This window comes from Thunnus albacares, chromosome 11, assembly GCF_914725855.1.
Source record: "Thunnus albacares chromosome 11, fThuAlb1.1, whole genome shotgun sequence".
Taxonomy (NCBI): domain Eukaryota; kingdom Metazoa; phylum Chordata; class Actinopteri; order Scombriformes; family Scombridae; genus Thunnus; species Thunnus albacares.
The window spans coordinates 18,347,385-18,364,563 of NC_058116.1; the positions used below are offsets into that span (position 1 = coordinate 18,347,385).

The following is a 17,179-nucleotide window of genomic DNA, read 5'->3' on the forward strand; positions in this document are numbered from 1 at the left end:
ATGACTCCCCCTAAAATCAAAGCTGACTTCAAATGAGAGCCACAAAAGATCAGTAAGAAAAAGGAGATTCTAAGTCATCTTTATTAATATTGGTCAGTTAGGTACAGGAAAAACCTTTTTGTCTTATCCCATAGCTCTTCACAGGAGACTGATCCATTAAGACAGATAGAGAACCAGACCCAGGTAAAACACTCATCAAGTTATATAGTACATAAAATTTGAAAAAATAAATATGAAAAGTGATCGGTTTTACCCAAATGTGCAGGTGATGATCTCACATGTGAGGCTTTTTAAATACACATGAAAAAATCATGCACATCTCAAGTGGTTAAAATACTGAAAACAATTAGAAAATTTGTCCACCTGAGTCTGGTGGTTTGGATTTCCTCTCTATGTGTCCTGTCTCCATATAGTCATGTTTATTTCTGTTTGGACCACGATACACTGGTAACATTTTGAGGCAAGGCTGATGGACAACCAGCAATTGAAGGAGGAATGGTGGAAAACCATACAGTATGTAACCACCGACCATCCCCCTTACTAAGATTAATCAAATGGATAATAAAAAATAAAAAAATTTGCCTGTTTCAACTGCCTCAAATGTAACCCAAGTATCATTGTCTTAAATTAAGGGTGTTCACACAACAATACATGGGAAGTCAGCATGCACACAGTAACTCACATACAGATATGAATGTCTTTATAGAATATGTAACTGTCATCACTGCTTGGCAAAATTACACTTATACACAACAAATGCACAATAACACCTGGAACCATAATACCAGCCAGTGGAAAAAGACCCAAATACGTTTTGAGTTGCCTTTGTCTGGTGAGAAAAGCTTCCTGTAAAACGAACAATCTCCTCCCCTGTCAGGCGGTGGTGACATCGTCCAATAACATTAGCCTATTGATGAATAATTTATGTTTCCCAACAACCCATTGACACACACACACATACCCACAATCGTACACACATACATTTTCTCTCACTTATTACATGTTAATAACATCATGAGAAATATGAATCTCTTTTGAGTCAGTGATTAAATGAATGACTGAATGTGATATAGGTTTAACTACCTATGAACGCAGCTAGTAAACCTGACAGACGTACAAAACACTCCATCACATCCTCAGTTGGCAATTATGTTGATAAAGTTACATTAGGCTATATGTAATTGTTGCTTGGCAGCATACAAAAATAAAATGAGTTGCTCTGGTGCATATTCTGAATCTTCTGCATTTGAGTTAAGTCGTCTCTATGCAAACAGAAGGAATTGTTTTCGGCACATTTCTTAAAAATGAACGAGGCTGGCTCAGTTATTATATATTTGATTAGCATTATGTTGTAATCATATGTGCCTAACTATTGTACTAACATTAGCAGCTTCTCATCGGTGTAGTTTGTTGGCTTGCTGTTTTAGCGAGCCTGGCTAATGCATATTTGGAAACCCACATCAAAAAAATAAATAATTAAGAAGGTGTCTTTCATACCCACATGACATAACTCCAGACAACTTTAATTTCAACATTGAGGAGATAAAAAAATCCTACAAGACTCTGAAACCAGTTTTTTACATTGGATTGTTGTCCGATGAAAAGTTAACTGCATGTAAATTTATTTGGATTTTAACAGGTTTGTACTACTTATACCACCATTGACGCTAAACTAATACAACAACCAAGGGCCCATGTTTAACACGTAAATATTTAAAGTAGGAATTAAAGGATGGACTGGATGTGTTCAGCTAGAATTGTGTCAGCAGCAGAAGTCCAGGACTATTCATTTGAGTGATTGTAGATTAGTAAATAGGAAATACAAATACTGGAAACCCTGACACCAGAACTGCAATGTTTACACCCCCCGCTATGCCTCACCCTCCACCAAGAGAAATGACATTTTATAGCTATACATGTGACCAAAATTGCCAAAACAGAGATTTGTTTCAACAGTTATATTGTATATAATCAGTAAATGTTTTTGGATTCACCAATAGAAAGAGCCCATTCTCACAGTGGCCATGTTAAACCTTGTTATCAGATACATTTTAGTCAGACAACAGTGCACTGCATGCTATTGAACACCTTATTTAGATATGTCTATGTGAGCATTTTCTAACTCACAGCAAATCAAACGCATTCCTCTGGAATTCCAGACTTTTTGAGTTTTTTCCAGATCTTTTTTAGTTTTAGAAAACAAAGATCTGCCTCAACAAGTGTGGCTAGATTCAAACCCAGGTGTTGATTAGACTGTTGTTTAAAAAAATCTGAATTTCTCACTGTTAATGTGCTGTTTAGCTACAGTCCTCTTACATATTGTGTTTTCAAACATGCCACTTTGAGAGTTTTGCATTTTGACTGGGGTGAATGTGCAAGCTGGGAGTTAGTTCTGGTTTTTCAGTGTGTTTCTCTGCTGGCTGAATGTTTCTAATCTCTACTCAGTTTGTGTTTACCTTCATCTCAGCCTGGTTCTAATGATTACACCCCCCCATCCCTCATAAAATAAAATTTTAGGGCATGTGTGTGTGGAAGGGATACTCTGCTACACTTGGCATTGTTCTCAATCTCTCACTGTCTGATGAACAAAAGCATGTCTCAGTTTACATTTTCTCTGTTATGGTGGTGGAACATGTCTTGGAGAGTTTATAATGAGACATGACAAATATTAAAACATTATAATGCAATTACAGTGATAGCCATTGCAGAGGTACCCATACCTGCGTCTATCCTGTATGACCAGGATCAGTGGAGCAGCAACAATGCAGATGTAGCACGACAATTAGACAATTAAAAAAAATGGGACCTGTGAAAGGGCTACATCTGTAATTTTTAAATTTTTGGCAGAAATCCATAGAAATGCCAAGATCCACTTTTAGCACAGTGTAGCAGACCTTAGAAATGCATGATTTCAGCCAGGGCTGTGACAGCTCTGCTTCTATGGCCAAAGTCCTAGTAAAGATACAGGGCAAGAAAGGGGAGGAAGGATAGAGGCATACGGAAGAGCGACATAAAGAAGGAAGCTGGAATGATGTCCTGTCCTCCTCTTTTACAGCCTCTGGGTGAAGTTTTCGGGGAATACCCCTTTAGTGGCATTTTCTTTGTTCTGCAGCCAGTCATCCTGCTTTATTCCCATCAGCCAGCCCTCATCCTAAACACACAGACACACAAATGAAGACATTATCAAATCATTGTAATTGCGATTCTACAGTACATACCTCTGAGTGTGTGTGTGTGTGTGTGTGTGTGTACCTGTTCATCAGGGTTGTCAAAGGTGATTACTAGCACCACATCCGAAGCCTTCATATCCAGCTCGTCTGTGTCATTAGCAGCGTAATCATGCATCACCTGGACCTTTATCACATGAATACTTATATGAATTATCTCAATATATACAAGACATATTTGGGTTAAGGATTTGTTCAGCACTATTGAGATATTTTCATCCTGTATTCTGTTTTACCTTGAACAGGAAGCCTGGGGGCATTTCTGCAGGCTCCGGTGCTACTTCTGTTGATTCCGCCACTACTGCAGGTGTCTAGACAGAAAAGAAAGAAGCTTGGCGTCTTTTAGAGAGACATGTTTGAGCCCTAAAAGTCTTTTTTTTCCTAAAAGATCCTGATTGGATTTTTCGTGGGAAATGAGAAGAGGCATGATGGCTGTTACAGAATCTTTAAAAGATGCCATATGTGCTGTAGTGACTTTGAAACATAATCATGCAACATTTAAGGGTAGTGTAAGCTCTTAAAATATAATGAGTATAATATATTAACAATCTTATATGTAAGGTTATTCTGGTCTTACTGTTTCACAATATTACATCCTTATTTTAGTGAATTTTGCAATGAAAATATATTTAACAGTTATTTCATGCTGTTATATGTTAAAGTAGTACTGCTTGCACTCACTTCCTCACTCACTGTCACTGCTTCAACCTCCTCTGTTTCTGCAGGAGCTGCTGCAGACTCACCCTGGGACCAGAGAGACATGGAGGAATAACAGAGAGGTTAGAGAGTGAGGGTGATGAAGGATCTGGATAATGAAAGAGAAAGAATGACAGACAGAAGAAATACTGTACAAGACAAAGACAGACAAAAAGACAAGCAGCGCTATGGCAGCCTACACAGCCAAGTCATGGTAAATACAGGTGTGTTATATAGACAGTAAGATTAGACACTAATGCATATCAGCCATATAGATAAAGCATTTGCACAGCATACTATGTGCGTGGATTTGTGATTAGCAGTGATTGGATTAATTGTGTGCATTAAGAAGCAGATGTCTACTCTCTTCCCCTATCAAGTAATTTCCAGCTTGCCCTCTCTGCGTTACAGTTGATGCATCCATCCTGCTGGTCCAGATGCATCCTAAATCTTTCCATCTCAAGATTTTCTCCATCTTTCCACCTTTCATTCACAATTTATTTCTGTATCATCTGTTTCTGTCCTGCACCCCATGCTCAAACCTCCTCCTCAAGAGTCGATGCATCCACCCTTTTCATCCAAATGCATCTCTCCATTTTTTTTCTCTCCTTGGTTACCTGACCCTCTTCATTATCCAACGCCGCAGCAGCAGCAGCAGCTAGGGGAGCTTCTTCCTCAGTGGCGTCAGCTGGAGCCTCAGCTGCAGGTGTTTCATCCTCTGCGGCGGGCACCTCTGCTGCAGGCACCTCTGCTGCAGGCACCTCTGTGACCGGCTGGCTCCCGTCATCGCCCCAGCCCTCCTGGGCCTCAGCCACAGGGTCATAATGAGCTGGCTGGCTCCCATCATCCCCCCATTCCTCCTGAGCCGCAGCCACAGGGTCATAGCGAACTGGCTGGGTTCCGTCATCCCCCCAGCCCTCTTGGGCAGCTGCTATGGGGTCATAGCGGACAGGCTGCGAACCATCATCCCCCCAGGCCTCTGAAGAAGCAGCCACGGGGTCATAGTGCTGCTTGGTGTCCTCTTCCTGGGCACCATTGTCCTCATGCTGAGGGGCAGGGGTCAGGTTTCAAGGAGGAGTCAGAGGTCATAAGAGAAACTTTACCTTATGGCTATTATAATGGGTTTATAAATCAAATGGTTGAGGAAATTTGAAGGGACAAGGAAGTGAGGTATATTTAATGGCAGATTCAACTGTCAAGCATTTTAATGGGAAAAAAAGATCTAGGATTGTCAGTACTGGGAGAGTAAGGAATATTTCCAGGATATATAGGGGTGGTGTATGCGCTGAACAAAACAGTTGGCTAAGGAACCAAGTAAAACATTTTAGATGAACAAGGGATTAGGGAACTGATAGGAGTAATAAAGGGGTAGCTTCTATGGAGATCGGAGAGGTTGTATTTTTAGAATAGCGAATTTTTTAGCGAATAAGAAATTCAAACATAAAGGACCAGTGATTTTGCATGTCTTAGCCCATTAAATAAAAATTGTTTATGCTATATATTATGCTGACCATTTTCCACCATATTGTATTTTTGTCATGACTTTTGAGGTCATCTCAATAAATATCGGATAGATTGCCATGAAATTTAGTTCAGATATTTGTCATTCCCTGACTTTTCATCTAACATTTTACTAGTAGTTTTCAATTACCAAGTGAAATGTCTTAACATTTACTAAATAGATTAGCATTTGGTTCCCAGACAATATGTCCAAAGAATATATTTTAATGACCTAATGATCCTCTGGCTTTTTATTTTTGATTGAAATGTCTGGACAAATATTTGATGGATTGTCATCACATTTGGTACAGACGTTCATCTTCCCTACAGGATCAATTGTTTGATGATTGTCTGACTTTTCCTCTAGTGCCACCATCGGGTCAAAATTTCACTTTGGCTTCTGACTAAATACTTCCCATCAGCCTGAACTGCAGTTTGTGCTAACACATTAAAAAGATGGCAGCCCTTACTGTTACATTACCTATAAATCATCATCATGAATGGCTAGTTAATAAAAAGGCTAACACCTGCAAAACCATGAGGATGGTCTTTCAAGGGATTTGAACATGGATGAGGTTTTATGGCATCAAACATTATTTAGATAAAATATAGGAGCCGTATTTAAGGGGGAAATGGAGCAGTTTTGCAACATATGAACAGAAACAGGGCCATGAAAGATGCCATGGGCACCAATTTGAGGAGTTCAGGAGCAGATGTTACACCATCATCATCATCATCATCATCATCTTAAGACTCAAGAAGATTGCGTAGAACGATAAACCTTTACAGAGAAGGTTACGATTAAATCAAAAGACAGATGAGGATAAAGAAGGGTGGCAATAGAAGGCAGAAACGCAAAAATTTTCAGCCTTTTCCCATCAGAAGATAGATGTTGGTTCTTCTGTGTGTAGTTGGCAAGCATGGTTTATATTTACACGGCTATGTTCAGATGGAGAAAGAGGAAGGGAGCTTTGTAAGAGCAGAAGTGTCGTTCCTTTATGAAGTATCACTGCTTTGCCTCAAGCACTAATACAGCAGAACCATATGGTTTTAGAGACACATCTCTCTTACAGTGATCGGGATGAACGGAAGGGTTAGATGATGGTCAGAATGCCGAAATGCAAGCAAGGCTTTGTGAAGTTGCCCACTAACTCTCATTTCTATAAAACAATCCACCGTGAACATGAGCAACTTCACTCAACTTTCAGTGTTCCCTGTGTGTCACATGGAGGATGTACTGTACTGTTGCTAACATGTAAAGGGTACATGTTCTGTCAGCATAACATGTGCACATACAGGGATACGAGGAGAAACAGAAAGACAAGAGGTCAATTCAGTCACAAATCATTTCACTAAGAAAAGATTTTAAATTTACATTTATGGTTAAATTTGTGCTACAATAGTTTGTATATTTATTATCTTTTATGGATGTCAGTTCTGTCTTATAATCAATCATTTCTAGGCTTCAGATCTATATTTTGCTGTCGAATATATACAGTATATATTGTAGAAAGAGGGAGAGACAGTATTGCACATCCATTCTACAATATATAACAGTGTAAAATTCAATTTGAAACTGAATTGGCTCAAGCTCTTTCCCAACTTCTATTTGTGCTGCACAACAATCTCTTCAGTGTTTAGTGTTATTACATCAAGCACTGCAGACACAAGGACAATGCACAAACAGATTTGGGACAGACAAATGAAAGAGATCCATTTATGGAGAAGCTTGTTTATATAAACAAAACAGCCATTATAGAAGTCCCTACCTAAGACGTCCTGCATTTGTAATGCAGGACTTTCCCAGCATATTCTCTGAGTGTGTAGCAGCAAGCATAATGAGTGGGGCTTTTATAATGGCTGCATCAGCACTTAATGTGTAGTCAAATGAAATTATGGTTACTATGAACACAAGAATATGACAGTAAAGATGATGATCATAATGATACTTTTTTCTCAATATTTTAAAAAACGATTAAGATGAGGATGATACGCTTACCCATGAGTCCCAGTTTGCAGGCTGTGAAAACAAACAAAGTAACAGAATGAGAAGACAGAGAAAATTGTTTACAAAGCTTTTGCTTAACCCGTTGCATTCAATAAGAAGTTTCCAATGCAGGTCCATGCTCCAAACCTACAAGCCCATAGCAGGAAGATCTCCAGCAGAACAAGAGTAGAGGCAATTCTCAATAAAGTTTGAAGGATTACATGATTCAAAGTATGAAGGAGTGGAACAAAGCAAGACTTTGAATAAATGAAATACATTTTGCAAAAGATGTGACAGGATTGTACTGAATTACTTTTTTTTTTTTTTTTAATTGAGAACTAACGTTACTCTAAAAACTGGAGGCTGTGAAATTCCGATGACACCGATCTTTTGCACCTGTTTCTGGCCAGTCCAATATTCACTCTGTTTTTATCTCTGTTTTGGTCTCCACCAGCTCCTGAGAAAAATATCAAAAGATCTGAGTTTTTTGCTGCTATATGTTTGACCTTTTCACCAGTTAGTAATTAACTTTGTCTCCCATGGGCAAGTTGTGTAGAGTGCAGCTCCCTGAGATTTTTTTGCTAAAACACAGCTGAGTCCTACTACTGGAGGAACTTTGTGACTGAAACATACAGTAAATATAAAGGCTAGTTTGTCACTGCAAGCACCCTTTTTTAATTTGATTATTTGTTAATCCAGTTTTAAAAATATACTAAATGAAGTGGATATTTACAACACACAATGAACACAAATCAGAATTTATGAAAAGAAACAAGAATTTTTTTTACATTTCTGAATTTTAAGAACTTATATTGTAGATACTTGACACAATTTGGACACCATTACTGACAGTATTGTAATTCTGATCTGCTGTGTGATCATCTAGTCAGTCTATGGATTAAACTTCATTGTGGAGTTCTGAAATCACATTCATTACAGAGTTTAGTGTTGTAATGCTGTAGCGTGTCTGGTAGCCACAAGAAATTCACTTTACGAGAGAAAAATTACAAACATATGTAAATAACCTCTCCCTTTTTGTGCCGTTATTGAGCCAGTTTGCCATACTATAATCTCTGGCTTTGGTACCCACTAGGTCAAGGTATACAGTAGGCTACATGCCATCCATCTGTCAGGTACTAAAACGCTACACTGAGGCTGAGAAGCAGACCTGGATCAAACAGCAGCTGAATATATTTTGAATGTGAAATAACATGAGGTGCACTTAATCTATCTCAGTAATGTAAGTAACTTTTAGGATACTCAACAGTATGCTAAAATAAACCAAGTACAACTCATGTCATTCCAGTATTTAAAACTCGATTCTGCTGCACTTTTGTCCAGTTCTGAAGAGAAAAAAGTAAGAGCAGAGCAGGGCTGTAATCTAAAGTTCATGCCACGAGGGATGTGGTGGATAGTGCTGAAGCAGGAAGAAGTGGTCACTAGATGCAGGTTTCTACAGATCATCATGCCACTGTCCACCTTTCATTTGGTAAATTGGAAAGAAGCAGAGCAGATAACACCTCAAAATATACCAAGCTTGCCAAGTAATTTCATTTTATTTCCAGACTTATCAAGTTTACATCAACATATTTTAGGTGTAAGTGTTGGCTGAAAAAAACTTGGTACTTTATCATCCGTCCAATTTGTTTAACCGGAGCAGTCATTATGCAAGGAGACTCGTTCCCCAGCATTACGTATTGATGACAACGTTTATTTGGACTTTCCAGATTAAAATAAAAACATTTCTTGTGAAGCTTGGCATCTCTTTCAGTGTCAGGTCTGTACAGTCTATATGTTCATGCCATGAATCATCCACCTGTGTGACCGTGGAGGCTTTGGTTGCTGCACTGAAAGAGTCCAGGTCCATGTCCAATAGGCTGCTCACTGCAGGACTGTCAAACTGATAAGAACAGGAATAGGAGGGCTCACTGGCTAACTGGACGCAATAGAACGGGTAAGGAGCAGGACAGAAAAGAAAGCAAAGGAGAATAGAATAGAATAGAATAGAATAGAAGGGCAGGCCAGAGGAGGGAAGACTTAATGCTTCTGACCTGCATGAGAGACTGGAAAGTTAAAGGGCTATTCCACAGCTTGTCGACAGCAGCTACTCACTAACCTCTGTAGGGGAGGTGACGCTGATATCAGGAGTAGCCGCAGCATCAAACAGGTTGATGATGTTCTCTGTTTTCAGATCCTTAGACGGGGTAACCTTGGGTGGAGGAGGCACTGCTGGCTTTAGCTAGAACAAAGAAAGAAAAAAAATAACTCAATATGGGGATGGAATTGTGCTGCTATAGCCAAATGAATATGAATTCAATGGTCTAAATTCTTTGTATTGTGTTTTTAACTTCTGTGAGAGTAATTAATATGATGCTTATGCTTTCAATCAGCATTTTGGAAACTGAATTTGTTTATTTGAAAATCAGGTTTTTCAAGATTAAATTCCCCCCCAGCCCAATCCCCCCCCCCCCCTTTTCTCAGACAGTTTGCATTGTCATAGCAGCACAGGTGTAACTAATTACATTAATAATTGCTCCTCAGTGAAATGTAGCCACCATTAGTGTTATTAGTCACACCTGTGTGGAGACATATTTCAGTGGCACAACTTGTCTCTGAATGAAGAGATAACGTCACTGTGTCTGAGTTTGTGTGTGAATGTGTGTGTGTACCTTGGATGGAGATTTGGGGATTGGGGGTGGTCCTCCTGGCCTGAGAGTGTGGTTAGATGCTTCTTTGCCACTGAGGTAATAAGAGATAGAGGGCAAAAAGAGGACACAGCCAGATTACAGAGAAAGAAACAAGGATGGCAAACAATCTGAGAGAAGGATGCAGCAAAGGTTTGAAGAGAGCAGCTAAGAGCTAACACAGCTAGAGAGAATCTACAAGGCATGCGGAGGATGTCGTTGCAAGAGCTGTCATGCAAGAAAAGTGAACCTCCTTTCCCTCCCTTTTTTCCTTCCTCCATCCCATGCAAGCAGGCTTTGTCTGTCCTCCAGTAAATCCTCACAAGCGAGCAGTGATAGAGGCATTCGCTGTCATAGGGAATGTGTGCAGCTGACAAAGCAGCCCCAGATCTGTAGATATTTCAAGAGCTTGGCATATACCTGCAACTTACAGCTGGACCAGGCAATTTTGTACATTGGTGGCGTCAAACGGCAGCAAGCGGTATTAAACTCAAGCAGAGAGACAGGATTACCAGCCAGGCATAGTGGTAAACTACCCAGGGGCCCCTAAAAGCGCCTGGATAATTACGTGTCAATGATTTATGCTAATATAATTGTATCTTTGTTTGGGAATTTCAGCTCTCATGATAAGGGACATTAGGTGAGTCCTGCTTTATTACTTGATTTTGAGACCTTGTCTTAAGATAATTATAAGACCTTTATTGTTTCAGTTTTGTGCTTCCATGTTGCATATTCCTAATTTCATGTGTTAAGTCAAATTAAAACAGGCCCAGCGACGCTTTTTTGCCTCAGGCCCACTTGTAGGTAGTGAATGTAGTGAAGCCAAATATCTAACACAGCACACTGACTGTGTGTTTACTAGTGGATACTAAAGGCACAAAGAGTGTCAAAATATATAACTATCGTGACCAGTACTTTCCTAGTACTTCTTGCCTAAAGGTGAAAAGTGAAAAGTTATTGTAGGACTCCACTTTGATTTATCACTTCAATGAGTCTCTGTAGAGGGAGATGAGATGCTTTGTACCTTATGAATGGGGTTGTATTATTATGTAACAGTCTTGCCTGGTGCAGCCTTAAAGACATAGGTTTGTTCAACTCTTGTATATCTGCAGCTCTGAGTGCACAATGCTCTGATCAGACAGTGTGTCTGTGTTCAGTTGCACAACCAAGCACTAGTTCTCCCTGAAATCTCTCAAACCTGCAGACTGACTGACATAAAGACAGTTGGACAGACAGACAACAGTTGTGTCACCATGGTTACCACAGTTGCTGCATGTTACCTCCTATTTGCTCCTGATGCTGAGGCGCCGCTGTTACCTGTCTTTCTGCAAGGGGGGGAGGGTTCAGGGGTGGCTCCAGGTTAATGCAAGTCGTTTAGTTTGTCTATTCCTATATCTTAAAATGTTTGTGAAAAGTAGTGTTTTAACCCATGAATGCCCTATTTTCTGATTAGAAAAAGAAATCGAGAGATCAATCTTTAACTTAAATCAGTAAAATAATTGGTTTGGGTGTTTTAGGATCACAAAACTCTTTCATGTGTATTTCCACTTCCACTTATCTTCCACTCGTACTTCCGATGCCACAGAAATGTATTCAGCTGTTAAAAACAGAACATTTCATTGTATTGTACCAAAAAAGTATTTCTAGAGCTTTTTCTGTGAGCCTTCTGAAAACTGAATAAGTAGACCACTGAATGGACCTCTTCTTTGTTGCATTTTGTGCTTGCAGTAAAATATGCTGCTTTTGTGTTCAAAATTAAAAAAGGAAAAATAAATAGCCCCATCGCTTAGCCCCACAGCCATTTTAACTTCTGATGCAGCCCGCTACATTCATCAAACACAGTAAACGATGTGCTCTTTCAAATATCTGCAAATATTTTTGTAAAGATTTATTTTGCCCAAGTCTACAAGGAGCTTGAATATTTTCTTTGCTGGCTAAGACGATCAACCACAGTGACTGATTGATGAGGCTCAGCATTGATTCAACATGATTCTCGGGATTTCACACAAACAGCTGTTTTTGGGTAGACTTGTGGATTTTTTAAAATGGTAGAAACCTGGGGTTACTGGGTTTTTACCTGAGTGGAATATTAACAAAAAAGAAATACCAAAAAACGTACTTCTGAGTCTGATTACCATCACTGTTGAGAAAACATTTATGGTGTTTATTTTTGTTGCTTAAATTAACTTTCAATCCCTTGTATGCCTTAATGCAATGTCTTTTTACATTTAACCTCATGAAACAGATATATGATAGTATATGACATCATCATAATTTTATGGTTGCACTGCTCACTAACCTGCTTGTCTCTGTTCTCTCCAGTGTCACCAAGACGTCATACAAATCCTGATCCAACTGCAGAAAGAGGCGGGAAGAGGGGGTAAGAGGAGGTATTAGATTTTAAACCCAGCACCATTACATTCTTCTAGCACTTTCTATGCACCTTCTATGACCTCTACCTTGTCCTCCTCCTGGTTATGCGTGCGCTGATAAGTGTATTTGTCTGCTACAGCTAGTTTGCATCATCACGTCCAAATTCAGAGAGAGTATTTATAACTCTTAAGCTAAGGCAGTAATGCAGGGGGATAATCTCACTGCATTCAGTGAAAATCCCACATCCTACTTTTGTTTTAATCATAAAAATAAGAAATGAACTAAAACAGCATCTGATTTCAAAAACGGGACAGCAAAACATTTAAATATTTTAGATTTTATCGCAGCCCCAGCTGATGTAGTCAAAACTGACACTGTTAACATTTTCTATGAATCGTTATTTGAAACTTGTTTGCTCTGGTCTTTATCTAAATCCAGCACTACTGGATGTTTGTAGATGACTCTCACCCGACCCATTTCCTTGTGAAACTTCTCCTCAAAACCGGCCAAACTCTGAAAGGTGCTGACATAAAACCCAACACGACTAGAGGGGGTGGAGAGAGAGAGAGAGAGAGAGAGAGAGAGAGAATTTTTTATTTTATAATAATATTCATTCCATTACTGGCTTGACATACAGTTCAATATTTTGTAAGTAAATCACAAACACACACCTGTTCCAGAGTGAAGGTAATTCTTCTTGTAAGTCAATATTAATCTCTTCAAACACCTTCTGGGCTCTCTCCAACTCCTCCTCGGCCTGAAAAAAAAACCACACACACACACATAATGTGTTGGCATGTGTTTGATTTGCTGTTGAAAAATTATGTGCTCCATGTGTCTATGTGAATGTAACATCTTATGACACTTGCAGGCTATATGTCCTTTCATTATATACTGTATTTGACAGTGAGGGAGAGAAAGAGGGATGACAGGTACTACACAAGTGTCTTAAAGTGCTGCAGCAGCAGGACACCCCTTATGACAACACACTTGATGGATGGACAAAAACATAATTGTGTACCTGGCTCCTGGACAAGCTGCTCTGGGCAACATTGTGTGCAGACAGGATACCCTGAGCCCAGCCTGGGGTTGCCCTCTCCAACAAAGAGGAGGGCTGAAAGAGAAAGAAACAATTCATATATTAAATTATGTAAAAAAAAATATATTAATACAACAAATAAAACAAAATTTTATATTGATGTGAATATAAACATTATCACAATCACATCTATACAGAATTCACATCATCACTTGTATCAAACTGCTGTGCACTTGCGTTACCTTGGTGATTTTAATGCCCCCATCCTTTTTCTTGGTCTTGTGCGTAGTGGCATAGTTGTGCCTGGCACTGTCGTAATCGACCAGCTTTCTGTCTCTCTTAGCTATACGAGCCTGAACAAAAGCAAAAAATAGGAAAACCATGAACATTTGTGTTATTCAGCTTCTCTATCTGCACTGAAATGTTCAGTTTTCATTCAAAAACAAGTTTTCTTTTTATTAGCTTTATTATATTATTAGCTTGTGACCACAGATACCAGTGATAGCTAATATGAACAGCCAAATTTTATTGGTTTGTATTAAGATAGTTTGATTGAATTATTTTTCATCATGGTAGTTAAGGGTCTTTGTGACCAGACAGATTACCTTGATATCAGGGAACTGGCCCAAGTAGGTATCCATGGAGATGAGAGCATGATCTACCAACTTCTGGTGGTAGTCAGTCCACAGGACATCACAGTCCTGCAGCATGGATAAACATACAGTACAGTATGATGCACAAAAACACACAATATCACAGATTAAATAAAACAAATAGAGTTAAATGCTTGTTTTTTATTGCAACAGTAGCTCTGTTGCTATGTCTTGCTTTGCTTCTAAATTCTAGATTCAGAATAAACTGAAACCCTTTTAACTAATTGCAGTATTTTCTTGCGACAAGATCCATTAATCCAAAAGCAATTTCAAGAGTAAACTTAATGAAGTCAGATGGGGCTGAATATCTCTCATGCCTACCTACTTTCAATTATAATTTTACTTATGATTACATAATCATTTTGCTGCCAAGGGGGAAACAAAAATCTAAGAAACACAATAATTTTTCAGACTGTCGTCCTTCACACAAAGACACACATGGCTGTGCGTACCCCAGGAAGCTGTTGGGACACATAAGCTAATGAGAATCCACACACACAATCAGCTAATGCACAGTATGATAAAGTGGTTTTTAGACCTCTATATGGAAACCACCTTGTCCTCGCACTCTTACGCACGCAAGCAATCTCTGTATTTGAAACACGTTAATAAAAAATGTTTCTGACCTCCACAATGGAATCCACTTCGTTCTTGCCATACCACTCTGGCTCATACATGTCAGCCAGACACGCCTGCACGTTTTTGGAGGACTCGTGCATGGCTGAAGACAAACACACACACACAAACACACATACTTTACATTAGTGGAACTTCAGTAGATATTTGGAGGTGAAAGTGCATTTGTACATACATTATTGCATCTATATATGTGTCTTGAATACATGTGATGTGTGTATACAACAACATGAGTCTTTCTGGGCGTGTGTGTCACCTTTCACGGCCTCCAGGTATGCCCTTAGGTCCCTCTGCAGTTTGCTGCCTTCAGTCTGGAGATGAAACATTAAAGTGAGTTTGAGGAACTTCAGTTGGTGTACAGTGAGAGTCCAGATATGACTAAAACATTTAGCAAGCTACAACTCCCTTAAGGCAATTTTGTTATGTAATTGGTCAACAGTAAAATTGATTTCTGGGCAAATTAGAAACAGGGCTCTGCCATGCAACAGAAGGCCATTCACTGGATTGTACGCTCACATATTGTTTGTTGAAGTTGATAACTCCCTCCTCGAAGGCAACGTCTTTGGTCTCATCTGCTTTGCCAAGCTTCTGAAGAACCTGTCAAACAAACAAAACATTAATACACATTAAGCATGAGATAATCTGTGTGTCTGTGCTCTCTCTCAAGTTTAAGCTCAATTAGATTTCTTTGCATTCATAGATGAAATAAATTATTTGCAAAAGTGATACAACACACTGTATACATTAAAAAGTCACAAAGAAATGGGAACATACTTGAAACAAATGTTGATTCTGGTTATGAGTGCAAATAGCAGGAAAGTCAAATTGCCAGTGTCAAACATAAATACATATATGCAGGGCTGCAACTAATCATTATTTTCATTACTGCTTATTCTTTTTTTTTTTTTTTTAATTTTCTCGATTAATTGATTAATTGTTTCTTGTACATTGTCAATAAAATCTCAGAAGAAATAATTAATTTTCTGTTGATCAACTAATTGATTAATCGACTAATCGTTGCTGTTGTGCATGTATGCATTAATGTATTACCATGTACATGTAAACCCATATACCCTACATATTATGAGTTAAAGTCACATCCACTCAGTACAACCATCTGTTTTGTCAATTTTGACTCCTACATTATATGATGGATTATGATTGACTAACAGCGCTCCCTGCTGTTTATTGAGCTCATAACATGCAGGTGCATAAACGCATATAGTAGGCCTCATATCTACCACATATACATGTTGCAGCATGGATGATTATTACATTCATATAGCTAGAAAAACCACCATCTGTGTTACAAGCACCTCATCAAGATATTCAGATATAGCCAAAGATTTTTTTAAGTGCCACTACCACAACAGTCACAGTCATAAGCTAAATGATGAGTAGGCCTACAATATATCTAACTTCAATATGAAGGTGTCCGCTGAATGACATTGGCTAAAGAAATAATGTATTTAAGTGGACATCTACATCCTCAAACGCAGCATCCCATCTCTTAACTATTCAGATGTCGTGATGCGACACTGCGCCTCAGTGGGGGATGCGGCACTGCTGCCTCGCGGCTTGCGGGCCTAGATTCTCATTTCCCATACATTAACATGTCAGTGAGCGGCTCTTACCTTTTCTTGGGCTCTGGTGAGCTTTTTCTGTACGTTGCTGGCCACTTTCCCTGCAGTCAGCCCCTTCCCCAAATTTAACTCAGCCATCTTACAGCGCAGATCAGTCTTTGGATGCGGGGATGAAGGAAATAAAAAGCAATAACGATCGGTTGGACCGCTACGGCGACCGTTTAGGCAAATTCATCAATATCCAGTTGAGAAATAATGGTGATGAATGTATGTATGTATGTATTCTGTGATGCTGTGGTGTATCTGTAGGAAGATGTTATGCAGAATGCTAGGTTGTATTTCTCTAATGCTGAGCTGCTGTGTGCGCGTCCGTGACAGAGGAGGATGCTGTCAAGAGATGCTCTTAAAGGCACAGATGCTGCTGCGCGTCCACACGTGAAAAATGTACCATGTAGGCAACCATAGATTAACTGGTAATGGGATAATATACTATATACAGTATATACTAAGCATGGTTGAATGCTTTGAAGTAAATACTCCACTCTAAAATGCGCAGTGGTGACTTTGTAATCTCAAATTTTACGTCAAAATTGGCTTCACAAACTATGATTTTGAAGCCAATTCTTAAACTTATCACTGTCTCAAATTCATAGTGAATAAATATCTGATTTATATTCATAACAGATCAAAAGGCTCATAGCAAACAATGGTAAGAAACAGTTGGACCTACTTCAAAGCATAAACTGTATTAACGCTTCAAAAACCAGTCTGACTGAATAAAATAATTGTTACGTAACACGT

General features: G+C 39.0%; 1 protein-coding gene across 5 annotated transcripts; it reads right to left on the bottom strand.

The window, feature by feature from the left end:
- Positions 1-63: 63 nt before the first annotated feature.
- On the bottom strand, positions 64-16,927 carry LOC122992784 (myc box-dependent-interacting protein 1). 5 transcript variants are annotated; one of them, XM_044366706.1, is made up of 20 exons: positions 16,430-16,927; positions 15,312-15,392; positions 15,052-15,106; positions 14,786-14,880; positions 14,112-14,207; positions 13,749-13,859; positions 13,489-13,581; positions 13,139-13,224; positions 12,936-13,011; positions 12,394-12,449; positions 11,375-11,419; positions 10,080-10,149; positions 9,527-9,649; positions 9,227-9,310; positions 7,423-7,443; positions 4,541-4,969; positions 3,909-3,971; positions 3,464-3,538; positions 3,253-3,354; positions 64-3,151 (listed from the first exon to the last, which is right to left on the bottom strand). In XM_044366706.1, exons 1-20 carry the CDS (start codon positions 16,514-16,516, stop codon positions 3,050-3,052), a joined length of 1,950 nt encoding a protein of 649 aa, XP_044222641.1. In that variant the 5' UTR covers positions 16,517-16,927; the 3' UTR covers positions 64-3,049. The 5 variants fall into 5 exon arrangements, with proteins under 5 accessions (XP_044222641.1, XP_044222642.1, XP_044222643.1 ...); XM_044366707.1 differs by lacking the exon at positions 11,375-11,419 and having other exon boundaries at positions 16,430-16,924; XM_044366708.1 differs by lacking the exon at positions 9,227-9,310 and having other exon boundaries at positions 16,430-16,922.
- Positions 16,928-17,179: the final 252 nt, after the last annotated feature.